The sequence below is a fragment of the Mobula hypostoma genome, chromosome 2 (genome assembly GCF_963921235.1).
Source record: "Mobula hypostoma chromosome 2, sMobHyp1.1, whole genome shotgun sequence".
Taxonomy (NCBI): domain Eukaryota; kingdom Metazoa; phylum Chordata; class Chondrichthyes; order Myliobatiformes; family Myliobatidae; genus Mobula; species Mobula hypostoma.
Window position 1 is genome coordinate 249,009,376 of NC_086098.1, and position 15,029 is coordinate 249,024,404.

The following is a 15,029-nucleotide window of genomic DNA, read 5'->3' on the forward strand; positions in this document are numbered from 1 at the left end:
ATAGAAACATAGAAACATAGAAAATAGGTGCAGGAGTAGGCCATTCGGCCCTTCGAGCCTGCACCGCCATTTATTATGATCATGGCTGATCATCCAACTCAGAACCCAGCCTTCCCTCCATACCCCCTGACCCCTGTAGCCACAAGGGCCATATCTAACTTCCTTTTAAACATAGCTAATGAACTGGCCTCAACAGTTTGCTGTGGCAGAGAATTCCACAGATTCACCACTCTCTGTGTGAAGAAGTTTTTCCTAACCTCGGTCCTAAAAGGCTTCCCCTCTATCCTCAAACTGTGACCCCTCGTTCTAGACCTCCCCAACATCGGGAACAATCTTCCTGCATCTAGCCTGTCCAATCCCTTTAGGATCTTATACGTTTCAATCAGATCCCCCCTCAATCTTCTAAATTCCAACGAGTACAAGCCCAGTTCATCCAGTCTTTCTTCATATGAAAGACCTGCCATCCCAGGAATCAATCTGGTGAACCTTCTTTGTACTCCCTCTATGGCAAAGATGTCTTTCCTCAGATTAGGGGACCAAAACTGCACACAATACTCCAGGTGTGGTCTCACCAAGGCCTTGTACAACTGCAGTAGTACCTCCCTGCTCCTGTACTCGAATCCTCTCGCTATAAATGCCAGCATACCGTTCGCCTTTTTCACCGCCTGCTGTACCTGCATGCCCACTTTCAATGACTGGTGTATAATGACACCCAGGTCTCGTTGCACCTCCCCTTTTCCTAATCGGCCACCATTCAGATAATAATCTGTTTTCCTATTTTTGCCACCAAAGTGGATAACTTCACATTTATCCACATTAAATTGCATCTGCCATGAGTTTGCCCACTCACCCAACCTATCCAAGTCACCCTGCATCCTCTTAGCATCCTCCTCACTGCTAACACTGCCACCCAGCTTCGTGTCATCCGCAAACTTGGAGATGCTGCATTTAATTCCCTCATCCAAGTCATTAATATATATTGTAAACAACTGGGGTCCCAGCACTGAGCCTTGCGGTACCCCACTAGTCACCGCCTGCCATTCTGAAAAGGTCCCGTTTATTCCCACTCTTTGCTTCCTGTCTGCTAACCAATTCTCCACCCACACCAATACCTTACCCCCAATACCGTGTGCTTTAAGTTTGCACACTAATCTCCTATGTGGGACCTTGTCAAAAGCCTTTTGAAAATCCAAATATACCACATCCACTGGTTCTCCCCTATCCACTCTACTAGTTACATCCTCAAAAAATTCTATGAGATTCGTCAGACATGATTTTCCTTTCACAAATCCATGCTGACTTTGTCCGATCATTTCACCGCTTTCCAAATGTGCTGTTATCACATCCTTGATAACTGACTCCAGCAGTTTCCCCACCACCGACGTTAGGCTAACCGGCCTATAATTCCCCGGTTTCTCTCTCCCTCCTTTTTTAAAAAGTGGGGTTACATTAGCCACCCTCCAATCCTCAGGAACTAGTCCAGAATCTAACGAGTTTTGAAAAATTATCACTAATGCATCCACTATTTCTTGGGCCACTTCCTTAAGCACTCTGGGATGCAGACCATCTGGCCCTGGGGATTTATCTGCCTTCAATCCCTTCAATTTACCTAACACCACTTCCCTACTAACATGTATTTCGCTCAGTTCCTCCATCTCACTGGACCCTCTGTCCCTTACTATTTCTGGAAGATTATTTATGTCCTCCTTAGTGAAGACAGAACCAAAGTAATTATTCAATTGGTCTGCCATGTCCTTGCTCCCCATAATCAATTCACCTGTTTCTGTTTGCAGGGGACCTACATTTGTCTTTATCAGTCTTTTCCTTTTTACATATCTATAAAAGCTTTTACAGTCCGTTTTTATGTTCTCTGCCAGTTTTCTCTCATAATCTTTTTTCCCCTTCCTAATTAAGCCCTTTGTCCTCCTCTGCTGAACTCTGAATTTCTCCCAGTCCTCAGGTGAGCCACTTTCTCTGGCTAATTTGTATGCTACTTCTTTGGAATTGATACTATCCCTAATTTCTCTTGTCAGCCACGGGTGCACTACCTTCCTTGATTTATTCTTTTGCCAAACTGGGATGAACAATTGTTGTAGTTCATCCATGCAACCTTTAAATGCCTGCCATTGCATATCCACCGTCAATCCTTGAAGTGTCATTTGCCAGTCTATCTTAGCTAATTCATGTCTCATACCTTCAAAGTTACCCCTCTTTAAGTTCAGAACCTTTGTTTCTGAATTAACTATGTCACTCTCCATGTTAATGAAGAATTCCACCATATTATGGTCACTCTTACCCAAGGGGCCTCTCACGACAAGATCGCTAATTAACCCTTCCTCATTGCTCAAAACCCAGTCCAGAATAGCCTGCTCTCTAGTCGGTTCCTCGACATGTTGGTTCAAAAAACCATCCCGCATACATTCCAAGAAATCCTCTTCCTCAGCACCTTTACCAATTTGGTTCACCCAGTCTACATGTAGATTGAAGTCACCCATTATAACTGCTGTTCCTTTATTGCACACATTTCTAATTTCCTGTTTAATACCATCTCCGACCTCACTACTACTGTTAGGTGGCCTGTACACAACTCCCACCAGCGTCTTCTGCCCCTTAGTGTTACGCAGCTCTACCCATATCGATTCCACATCTTCCCGGCTTATGTCCTTCCTTTCTATTGCGTTAATCTCTTTTTTAACCAGCAACGCCACCCCACCTCCCCTTCCTTCGTGTCTATCCCTCCTGAATATTGAATATCCCTGAACGTTGAGCTCCCATCCCTGGTCACCCTGGAGCCATGTCTCTGTGATCCCAACTATATCATAATCATTAATAACAATCTGCACTTTCAATTCATCCACCTTATTACGAATGCTCCTTGCATTGACACATAAAGCCTTCAGGCGCTCTTTTACAACTCTCTTAGCCCTTTTTAATGCTTGCCCTGGATTTGTCGGCCTGCCACTTTTACTTTTCCCCTTTGTACTTTTTGCTTCTACGCTCACTTTACACCCCTCTGTCTCTCTGCACTGGTTCCCATCCCTCTGTTGTGAACTAACCTCCTCACACCTAGCCGCTTTGGACCAGGCCTACATGGAAATAGATGAACATTGACAAACAACTTCCGGGGCCGGAGAGTGTCTGGACTGACCACCGTTTACGAGCTGACCGACCAGTCCATGAAGTCAGAGACCTGTAGATTCCTGCAGCATGGAAAGAGACTCTTCTACCCACCGGATCTGTACCAGCCGTTGCAGTTCCCAAACCAATCCCATTCCACAGCTCTCGGTCCGTAGCATGTTGTGCCAGGTACTGTCCAGATACTTGTTCAAATTGTTGAGAGTGTTTGCCTCCACCATCCACTCAGGCAGTGCATCCTTGATTCCAACCCAGGGGGAAAGTTCCACCTCGGATCCCTCCTGAACCCCTTTCCACTCCTCTACCTTCACCCCCTCCTACCACCAGGAGAAAACGTTTCTCACCATCCTATCTCTGCCCCTCTGTCAGTTCCCCATCAGCCTTCTCCACTCCAGGGGGAACAGACCCGACCTTCCCCGTCTTTCCTCATAACTGAAACTCTCCGTCCCAGGCAACGTCCTGGGGAATCGCCTCGGCACCCTCCCTCGTGCAGTCACTTCCTTCCTACAGCATGGTTTAGGGCTCGGAGTTCGCGGTTACCTTTTGCAGGTGAGTGCGGAGGTTGGTGTAGGTCACCGTCCTGAAGCTGAACTCCTTCAGGTAGCTCTGTCAGGGTGTGACGCACAGGGTGAGTAGCAGGTAGTCGAGAGAGCGAGAGAGACAGAGAGAGTGGGAGGGAGGGAACAGAGAAAAACAGGGAAAGATGGAGAGAAAGAGGGAGGGAGGGCAGAGAGAGGGGAAGAGATGGAAAAAAAGAGATGAAGAGCAGAGAGAGTGAGAGGGAGGAAGAGCAGAGGAGAGATGGACAGACAGATACAGAGAGAAAGAAGGAGTGAGGGAGAGAGAGAGACAGACAGGACTGAGAAGCAGGCAGTGAGAGAGGACGAGCGAGAGACAGAGAAAGAGCGGGGTGATCAGTATAGCTTCTTCCCTCTCACCAGGAGTCCTTGCAGGAAGACGTTCTCCGTCATGAAGTTGGAGGCCATCCGGAGAACAGACGCACCCTGTCAGGAGGACACCGGGAGTCAGGCAGTGGGTGAGGGGGTGAGCTGTGTGGGACAGACTCCCTGGCACTGTCAGAGGGACAGGGTATAGTTTCTCACTTTGTACCAAGGACTCATGGAGGGTCAGGGATGTAATATGGGAGAGAACTGGAACACGTGGAGGAAACCCACAGGGAGATACACACAGACACAGAGACACACACTCACACACACAGACACAGAGACACACACTCACATACACACACACAGACACAGACAACACACAAATGCACACAGACACACACACACACACACAGACACAGAGACACACTCACACACACAGACACAGAGACACACACACTCTCACACACACACACACACACACACACAGACAACACACAAATGCACACAGACACACACACAGACACACACACACACGCAGATACACACACACACAGACACATACACACACACACACACAGACATGCACACACAGACACACAGACACACACACACACAGACACACACACACGCAGACACACACATACACACAAACACATATACACACAGTCTCACACACACAGACAGACAACACACAAACACTCATACACACAGTCACACACATATACAACTCACATACGCACAGACACAGACACAGACATGCACACACAGACACACAGACACAGATACACACACACACACAGACAACACACAAGCACACACACACACACACACACACACAGTGTCGTCAGACAGAGGAAATCTCCGGATTGGGAGGGGAGTGTGGAGATCTGTCTGGTGACCGGGGATTGGGATCTAGTGTCACAGCTCCCACCTGCTGTAATGGATCTACAGATCCACTGCCATCCTGTGTTGTGTGTGTTTTTCCCCTCCCTCACCCCCAGGACTCTCACCTTCTCATAGGAGATGTCGTTGAAGAGCTGGCTGATGCGCTGGTTGCTGCCGACCTCCTGCTCGCTGACTGAGAGCGGGTGGGAGTTCGGCTGGGCGTCTGACTCCAGGCTGATACGGAGGCTCTTGCCCACAAACACAGAGTCCTGGTGAGGCAGGTGGCGACAGGGTTAGCAGGGAATGTGACCCAGCCAGGCCACAGGGGCCTGGTATTTGGGTCACTGGGTCACTGACAATCATCCCTCACCTCCGTGTATCAGAATTGGTTCATTATTGTCATGTGTACTGAGACACAGTGAAAGGCTTGTTCATTCAGATCAGATCACAACACTGTGCATTGAGGTATAACAAGGTAAAACAAGAGAATAATGTGTAACAGCTGCTGAGAAGGTGCAGCACAGGCAGACAATAAAGTGCAAGACCCATACCAGGGTTGATCGTGAGGTCAAGGACCCATCTTAAAGTACCAGTGAACCATCCAATGGTCTAACAGTGAGGTAGAAGTTGTCCTTGAACCGGGTGGTACAAGCTTTTGGGCTTTAGTACCTTCTGCCAGATGGGATGGGGAGAAGCGAGGACGTCTGGGATGGGTGGGACTTTGATTATGTTAGATTATAGAAACATAGAAAATAGGTGCAGGAGTAGGCCATTCGGCCCTTCGAGCCTGCACCGCCATTTATTATGATCATGGCTGATCATCCAACTCAGAACCCCGCCCCAGCCTTCCCTCCATACCCCCTGACCCCTGTAGCCACAAGGGCCATATCTAACTCCCTCTTAAACATAGCCAATGAACTGGCCTCAACTGTTTCCTGTGGCAGAGAATTCCACAGATTCACCACTCTCTCTGTAAAGAAGTTTTTCCTAATCTCGGTCCTAAAAGGCTTCCCCTCTATCCTCAAACTGTGACCCCTTGTTCTGGACTTCCCCAACATCGGGAACAATCTTCCTGCATCTAGCCTGTCCAATCCCTTTAGGATCTTATACGTTTCAATCAGATCCCCCCTCAATCTTCTAAATTCCAACGAGTACAAGCCCAGTTCATCCAGTCTTTCTTCATATGAAAGTCCTGCCATCCCAGGAATCAATCTGGTGAACTTTCTTTGTACTCCCTCTATGGCAAAGATGTCTTTCCTCAGATTAGGGGACCAAAACTGCACACAATACTCCAGGTGTGGTCTCACCAAGGCCTTGTACAACTGCAGTAGTACCTCCCTGCTCCTGTACTCGAATCCTCTCGCTATAAATGCCAGCATACCATTCGCCTTTTTCACCGCCTGCTGTACCTGCATGCCCACTTTCAATGACTGGTGTATAATGACACCCAGGTCTCGTTGCACCTCCCCTTTTCCTAATCAGCCACCATTCAGATAATAATCTGTTTTCCTATTTTTGCCACCAAAGTGGATAACTTCACATTTATCCACATTAAATTGCATCTGCCATGAGTTTGCCCACTCACCCAACCTATCCAAGTCACCCTGCATCCTCTTAGCATCCTCCTCACTGCTAACACTGCCACCCAGCTTAGTGTCATCCGCAAACTTGGAGATGCTGCATTTAATTCCCTCATCCAAGTCATTAATATATATTGTAAACAACTGGGGTCCCAGCACTGAGCCTTGCGGTACCCCACTAGTCACCGCCTGCCATTCTGAAAAGGTCCCGTTTATTCCCACTCTTTGCTTCCTGTCTGCTAACCAATTCTCCACCCACACCAATACCTTACCCCCAATACCGTGTGCTTTAAGTTTGCACACTAATCTCCTGAGTTTGCACACTAATCTCCTGAAGACACACAGTCCTCCCTTATTGTCTTATATGCATTAAGAAATGATACAATATTTCCTCCAGTGTGATATCACAAAACACAGGACAGACCAAGACTGAAAAAAAACTAACAAAACCACATAATTATAACATATAGTTACAACAATGCAACAATACCATAACTTGATGAAGAAGTCCATGAGCACAGTAGAAGTTCAAAGTCGCTCAAATGTCCCACATCTCACGCAGACAGGAGAAGGAAGAAAAACTCTCCCTGCCATACCCGACCACAGTCCGACTCTGAGTCATCCGAAAACTTGGAGCTCTGATCAGCTCTCCGACACCAAGTACTGAGCGCCATCTCTGTCCGAACGATTCGACCTCAATCTCGGTCGCCAACAGCAGGCAAAGCCGGGGATATGAAGCCTTCCCTCAGAAAGGTTCCCGATCACGCAGTAACGACAGCAGCGAACTGGCGTTTCAGAAATTTCTCCAGATGTTCCTCTGTACTTTCACGCCTGCCTCCATCAAATCAGAATTGTCCATGGCCCCTATTTAACGGATACGATATCATTTTTCACCGGAGGGCTGCGCACACGCGGCGCGCTGCTCTCTCTCCTCCCGCCGTTGTCTGCTTTACTGAGGCAGCAAGGAGTGTGGACAGAGTCCGTGGAGGGGAGGCTGATTTCAGCGATGTAAACGGTGTACATCGGGGAAGGGAAGAGACACTGAGCTGTGCCTACAACTCTGCAGTTTCTTGTAGTCCTGGGCAGAGTAGTTTCCCCACCAAACCGTGATGCAACCCGGTGTTGGTAAAACTCGGTGAGGGTGATGGTGGACAAGCGATTTATGTTCCACAGAGCTGAGCCCATGACCACACCGGTGCACTGACAAGAACAGCCTTTGAACAGTGTGTGGGACAATTTGAGGATGCTCGGTTTCCAAATACCAGGAGCTCGCAGACTGGAGTCCTCTCCCCCAGAACCTTTGTCTACATGAGAATTCAGTGCACCCCTCAGCACAGACTCTATCAATCGGGAGCGTGGCAGTTGGCAGCATTCCCTCACAGAGCTGCAGGTGCCGGGCGCACGGCAGTGTGTTTATCCACCAGGCAGGAGATTCATGCTCAAGGACAACTCCTAGTCCTCGGTTATACGACACCTAAATAGTTCTCTAGTACGATAAAATGGCCACCTGACCCCAAAATCCAGCTGGGTATGATCTTTCACCATATTGCCTGCCTGTACTGCACTTTCTGTGCAGCTATTACACTTTATTCTGCATTCTGATATTGTTCCACAGTCTTGGCTCAAAACGTCGACTGTTTTCTCCCGTCCATAGATGCTGCCTGACCTGCTGAGTTCCTCCAGCACTTTCCATGAGATGTCAGTGACAATAAGCCTGATTCAATATGCAGGACAGCTTTTCACTGTATCTTAGAGCGTGACAATAATAAACCAGTTTGAATTCCATCGTGGATCTGGGTGACCTTTTGGAGTGATGTTGACCCACGGCCATGGGAGCATGACAGGTCCCACAGCCAGTGATGAGCGAGACGCTACCCTCCCTTGTCCTAGAACCACTGTCGGGATGATGTAGAGACTGTGTCTGTCGCGACGGTGTAGAGAGTGTCTGTCGGGACGGTGTAGAGAGAGTGTCAGTCGGGACAGTGAAGAGAGAGTGTCGGTCGGGACAGTGCAGAGAGTGTCTGTCAGGACGGTGTAGAGAGTGTCTGTCGGGCCAGTGTAGAGAGGTAGAGAGAGTGTCTGTCGGGACGATGTAGAGAGAGTGTCTGTCGGGACGGTGTAGAGAGTGTCTGTCGGGACAGTGTAGAGAGAGTGTCTGTCGGGATGGTGTACAGAGTGTCTGTCGGGACAGTGTAGAGAGAGTGTCTGTGGGACGTGTAGAAAGTGTCTAAAGGGAGGGTGTAGTGGGAGTGTTTGAGGTGACAAAGTAGTGGGAGTGTTTGATAGAACAGTGCAGAAGGGGTGTTTGGTGGGATAGTGTAAGGGCATGTTTGACAGGATAATGTAGATTGAGTCTTTGACAGGGTGGGAGTGAATTCAACAGGAACTTTCAAGGTAAAGGCACATTCAGTGAAAATAATTTGCATTCTGCATTGGAATATGGGGACTTGGAATACTCAGAGACTCTCGCCAAGGGATAGCAGAGATTTGATGGGCCAAATGTCACATAGTCAGAGGGAGATACAAATAGGAGCAGGAGCTTAGCCCTTCAAGTCTCAATCATTAGCACCAATCCTGTTTCATTCTCCCCATAACTCCCCCCAGTTTCTATCCCTCACCCACATACTGGGGAGCAGTTGGATAATTTACAATGACTGCTGTTGGGACGAGTTCCTACTTCCAAATGCAGACAATACTCTACAGCATATACAACAACCTTGACTGCAGACTGCTCTGTGCTGTGGCCACGTTGTTGTCCCTCGACGCCCGCGCATGCACACTCACCGCTGTCCGCTCGGGGCTGATGAAGGCGTTGCCAAGGTAACTGAAGTAGGTGGCAAATCCCTCGTTCAGCCACAGATCGTTCCACCAATTGATGGTCACCAAGTTGCCGAACCACTGCCAGAGACCAGTCAGCGGTCAGGGTGATGAGCCGGGGCAGGGCAGTTCACGACACTGCCTGACATCGAGCTGGGTGGTGTGGGGGGTATCATAGTTGGCAGTTTGTCGGGATGGTGTAGAGATTGCACTGATGTGATGGTGCAGGGGGCAACTGGCAGGACAATACACTTTGTGTAGTGATGTTCATCTTCCACTTTGTAAACATTGTGTATTGGAAAGTGCTGTAATATGGTGTCCACTGATCCTAAAAACACTGAAAAAACCTCCTTCAGAGAAAGAAAATAAAAGATGGACAATGTAGATGGATCATTTGACGAGGTGGTGCAGAGAATACTTTGATGGGATGGTGTGTAGAGAGTGTTTTGATGGGATGGTGTGTAGAGAGTGTTTTGATGGGATGGTGTGTAGAGTGTGTTTTGATGGGTCAGTGTGCAGAGAGTGTTTTGATGGGTCAGTGTGTAGAGAGTGTTTTGATGGGATGGTGTGTAGAGAGTGTTTTGATGGGATGGTGTGTAGAGTGTGTTTTGATGGGTCAGTGTGTAGAGAGTGTTTTGATGGGTCGGTGTGTAGAGAGTGTTTTGATGGGTCGGTGTGTAGAGAGTGTTTTGATGGGATGGTGTATGGAGAGTGTTTTGATGTGACCCATCAAAACACTCTCCATACACCATCCCATCAAAACAATCTCTACACACCGACCCATCAAAACAGTCTCTACACACCATCCCATCAAAACACTCTCTACACACCGACCCATCAAAACACTCTCTACACACCGACCCATCAAAACACTCTCTACACACCGACCCGACACCGACTAGAGAGTGTTTTGATGGGTCGGTGTGTAGAGAGTGTTTTGATGGGTCAGTGTGTAGAGAGTGTTTTGATGGGTCGGTGTGTAGAGAGTGTTTTGATGGGATGGTGTGTAGAGAGTGTTTTGATGGGTCAGTGTGTAGAGAGTGTTTTGATGGGATGTTGTGTAGGGAGTGTTTTGATGGGTCGGTGTGTAGAGAGTGTTTTGATGGGTCAGTGTGTAGAGAGTGTTTTGATGGGTCAGTGTGTAGAGAGTGTTTTGATGGGATGTTGTGTAGGGAGTGTTTTGATGGGTCGGTGTGTAGAGAGTGTTTTGATGGGTCGGTGTGTAGAGAGTGTTTTGATGGGATGGTGTGTAGAGAGTGTTTTGATGGGATGGTGTGTAGAGAGTGTTTTGATGGGTCAGTGTGTAGAGAGTGTTTTGATGGGTCGGTGTGTAGAGAGTGTTTTGATGGGTCGGTGTGTAGAGAGTGTTTTGATGGGTCGGTGTGTAGAGAGTGTTTTGATCGGTCTGTGTGCAGAGAGTGTTTTGATGGGATGGTGTGTAGAGAGTGTTTTGATGGGTCGGTGTGTAGAGTGTGCTTTGATGGGTCGGTGTGTAGAGAGTGTTTTGATGGGATGGTGTGTAGAGAGTGTTTTGATGGGATGGTGTGCAGGGAGTCTTTTGATGGGTTGGTGTGTAGAGAGTGTTTTGATGGGATAGTGTGTAGAGACTGTTTTGATGGGTCGGTGTGTGGAGAGTGTTTTGATGGGATGTTGTGTACGGAGTGTTTTGATGGGATGGTGTGTAGAGAGTGTTTTGATGGGTCGGTGTGTAGAGAGTGTTTTGATGGGTCGGTGTGTAGAGAGTGTTTTGGTGTGTGGAGAGTGTTTTGAAGGGTGGGTGTGTAGAGAGTGTTTTGACGGGATGGTGTATGGAGAGTGTTTTGATGGGTCAATGTGTAGAGAGTGTTTTGATGGGTCGGTGTGTAGAGAGTGTTTTGATGGGTCAGTGTGTAGAGAGTGTTTTGATGGGTCAGTGTGTAGAGAGTGTTTTGATGGGATGTTGTGTAGGGAGTGTTTTGATGGGTCGGTGTGTAGAGAGATTTTTGATGGGTCGGTGTGTAGAGAGTGTTTTGATGGGATGGTGTGTAGAGAGTGTTTTGATGGGATGGTGTGTAGAGAGTGTTTTGATGGGTCAGTGTGTAGAGAGTGTTTTGATGGGTCGGTGTGTAGAGAGTGTTTTGATGGGTCGGTGTGTACAGAGTGTTTTGATGGGTCGGTGTGTAGAGAGTGTTTTGATCGGTCTGTGTGCAGAGAGTGTTTTGATGGGATGGTGTGTAGAGAGTGTTTTGATGGGTCGGTGTGTAGAGAGTGCTTTGATGGGTCGGTGTGTAGAGAGTGTTTTGATGGGTCGGTGTGTAGAGAGTGTTTTGGTGTGTGGAGAGTGTTTTGAAGGGTGGGTGTGTAGAGAGTGTTTTGACGGGATGGTGTATGGAGAGTGTTTTGATGGGTCAATGTGTAGAGAGTGTTTTGATGGGATGGTGTATGGAGAGTGTTTTGATGTGACCCATCAAAACACTCTCCATACACCATCCCATCAAAACAATCTCTACACACCGACCCATCAAAACACTCTCTACACACTGACCCATCAAAACACTCTCTACACACCGACCCATCAAAACACTCTCTACGCACCGACCCATCAAAACACTCTCTACACACCAACCCGACACCGACTAGAGAGTGTTTTGATGGGTCGGTGTGTAGAGAGTGTTTTGATGGGTCAGTGTGTAGAGAGTGTTTTGATGGGTCGGTGTGTAGAGAGTGTTTTGATGGGATGGTGTGTAGAGAGTGTTTTGATGGGATGGTGTGTAGAGAGTGTTTTGATGGGTCAGTGTGTAGAGAGTGTTTTGATGGGTCGGTGTGTACAGAGTGTTTTGATGGGTCGGTGTGTACAGAGTGTTTTGATGGGTTGGTGTGTAGAGAGTGTTTTGATCGGTCTGTGTGCAGAGAGTGATTTGATGGGATGGTGTGTAGAGAGTGTTTTGATGGGTCGGTGTGTAGAGAGTGCTTTGATGGGTCGGTGTGTAGAGAGTCTTTTGATGGGTTGGTGTGTAGAGAGTGTTTTGATGGGATAGTGTGTAGAGACTGTTTTGATGGGTCGGTGTGTGGAGAGTGTTTTGATGGGATGGTGTGTACGGAGTGTTTTAATGGGATGGTGTGTAGAGAGTGTTTTGATGGGTCGGTGTGTAGAGAGTGTTTTGATGGGTCGGTGTGTAGAGAGTGTTTTGGTGTGTGGAGAGTGTTTTGAAGGGTGGGTGTGTAGAGAGTGTTTTGACGGGATGGTGTATGGAGAGTGTTTTGATGGGTCAATGTGTAGAGAGTGTTTTGATGGGTCGGTGTGTAGAGAGTGTTTTGATGGATCGGTGTGTAGAGAGTGTTTTGATGGGATGGTGTGTAGAGAGTGTTTTGATGGGTCGGTGTGTAGAGAGTGTTTTGATGGGATGGTGTATGGAGAGTGTTTTGATGGGTCAGTGTGTAGAGAGTGTTTTGATGGGTCGGTGTGCAGAGAGTGTTTTGATGGGTCGGTGTGTAGAGAGTGTTTTGATGGGTCGGTGTGTAGAGAGTGTTTTGATGGGATGGTGTATGGAGAGTGTTTTGATGTGACCCATCAAAACACTCTCCATACACCATCCCATCAAAACAATCTCTACACACCGACCCATCAAAACAGTCTCTACACACCATCCCATCAAAACACTCTCTACACACCGACCCATCAAAACACTCTCTACACACCGACCCATCAAAACACTCTCTACACACCGATCCGACACCGACTAGAGAGTGTTTTGATGGGTCGGTGTGTAGAGAGTGTTTTGATGGGTCAGTGTGTAGAGAGTGTTTTGATGGGTCGGTGTGTAGAGAGTGTTTTGATGGGATGGTGTGTAGAGAGTGTTTTGATGGGTCAGTGTGTAGAGAGTGTTTTGATGGGATGTTGTGTAGGGAGTGTTTTGATGGGTCGGTGTGTAGAGAGTGTTTTGATGGGTCAGTGTGTAGAGAATGTTTTGATGGGATGTTGTGTAGGGAGTGTTTTGATGGGTCGGTGTGTAGAGAGTGTTTTGATGGGTCAGTGTGTAGAGAGTGTTTTGATGGGTCGGTGTGTAGAGACTGTTTTGATGGGTCGGTGTGTACAGAGTGTTTTGATGGGTCGGTGTGTAGAGAGTGTTTTGATCGGTCTGTGTGCAGAGAGTGTTTTGATGGGATGGTGTGTAGAGAGTGTTTTGATGGGTCGGTGTGTAGAGAGTGCTTTGATGGGTCGGTGTGTAGAGAGTGTTTTGATGGGATGGTGTGTAGAGAGTGTTTTGATGGGATGGTGTGCAGGGAGTCTTTTGATGGGTTGGTGTGCAGAGAGTGTTTTGATGGGATAGTGTGTAGAGACTGTTTTGATGGGTCGGTGTGTGGAGAGTGTTTTGATGGGATGGTGTGTACGGAGTGTTTTGATGGGATGGTGTGTAGAGAGTGTTTTGATAGGTCGGTGTGTGGAGAGTGTTTTGAGGGGTCGGTGTGTAGAGAGTGTTTTGATGGATCGGTGTGTGGAGATTGTTTTGATGGGTCGGTGTGTAAAGAGTGTTTTGATGGGTCGGTGTGTAGAGAGTGTTTTGATGGGTCGGTGTGCAGAGAGTGTTTTGATGGGATGGTGTATGGAGAGTGTTTTGATGGGTCAGTGTGTAGAGAGTGTTTTGATGGGTCAGTGTGTATAGAGTGTTTTGATGGGTCGGGTGTAGAGAGTGTTTTGATGGGTCGGTGTGTAGAGACTGTTTTGATGGGTCGGTGTGTAAAGAGTGTTTTGATGGGTCGGTGTGTAAAGAGTGTTTTGATGGGTCGGTGTGTAGAGAGTGTTTTGATGGGTCGGTGTGTAGAGAGTGTTTTGATGGGTCAGTGTGCAGACAGTGTTTTGATAGGATGGTGTGTAGAGAGTGTTTTGATGGGTCGGTGTGTAGAGAGTGCTTTGATGGGTCGGTGTGTAGAGAGTGTTTTGATGGGTCGGTGTGTAGAGAGTGTTTTGATGGGATGGTGTGTAGAGAGTGTTTTGATGGGATGGTGTGCAGGGAGTCTTTTGATGGGTCGGTGTGTAGGGAGTGTTTTGATGGGATGGTGTGTAGGGAGTGTTTTGATGGGATGGTGTGTAGAGAGTGTTTTGATGGGTCGGTGTGTAGAGAGTGTTTTGATGGGATGGTGTGTAGGGAGTGTTTTGATGGGATGGTGTGTCGAGAGTGTTTTGATGGGATGGTGTGTAGAGAGTGTTTTGATGGGATAGTGTGTAGGGAGTGTTTTGATGGGATGGTGTGTAGAGAGTGTTTTGATGGGTCGGTGTGTAGAGTGTTCTGATGGGATGGGGTGTAGGGAGTGTTTTGATGGGATGGTGTGTAGAGAGTGTTTTGATGGGATGGTGTGTAGGGAGTGTTTTGATGGGATGGTGTGTGGAGAGTGTAGTGACGGGTCAGTGTGTAGAGAGTGTTTTGATGGGATGGTGCATGGACAATGTTTTGACAAGTCAGTCTGTAGAGTGTGTTTGACGAGAGGGGATCTGTGAATGGGAAATGATTGAGAGGACAGTGTGTAGAAAGTGTTTGATGGAATGGTGTTTACGAAGTATTTGTCAGGATGATGTCAGGGGTGTGGTTGACAGGTTGGAGAAGAGGGAATGTTTGATAAGATGGTGTAGGGGAAGCATTTGATGGGATGGTGTGAGGAAGTGTGTGAGGGGACAGTGTGGGGGAAGTGTGTGACGGGACGGTGTGAGGGAAGTGTGTGGCGGGACGGTGCGGGGGATGTGTGTGAC

At 47.8% G+C, this 15,029-nt stretch overlaps 1 protein-coding gene across 1 annotated transcript in view; it reads right to left on the minus strand.

Moving 5' to 3' along the window:
- LOC134358052 (aminopeptidase N-like) overlaps positions 1 to 15,029 on the minus strand; it is a 50,933-nt gene that overhangs the window by 23,060 nt on the left and 12,844 nt on the right. The window contains exons 6-9 of the mRNA XM_063069952.1: positions 9,272 to 9,385; positions 5,033 to 5,176; positions 4,074 to 4,139; positions 3,676 to 3,741 (exon numbers count right to left, since the gene is read on the minus strand). Of these exons, the coding sequence (XP_062926022.1) occupies positions 3,676 to 3,741; positions 4,074 to 4,139; positions 5,033 to 5,176; positions 9,272 to 9,385 (390 nt within the window). The remainder of the gene's footprint in view (positions 1 to 3,675; positions 3,742 to 4,073; positions 4,140 to 5,032; positions 5,177 to 9,271; positions 9,386 to 15,029) is intronic.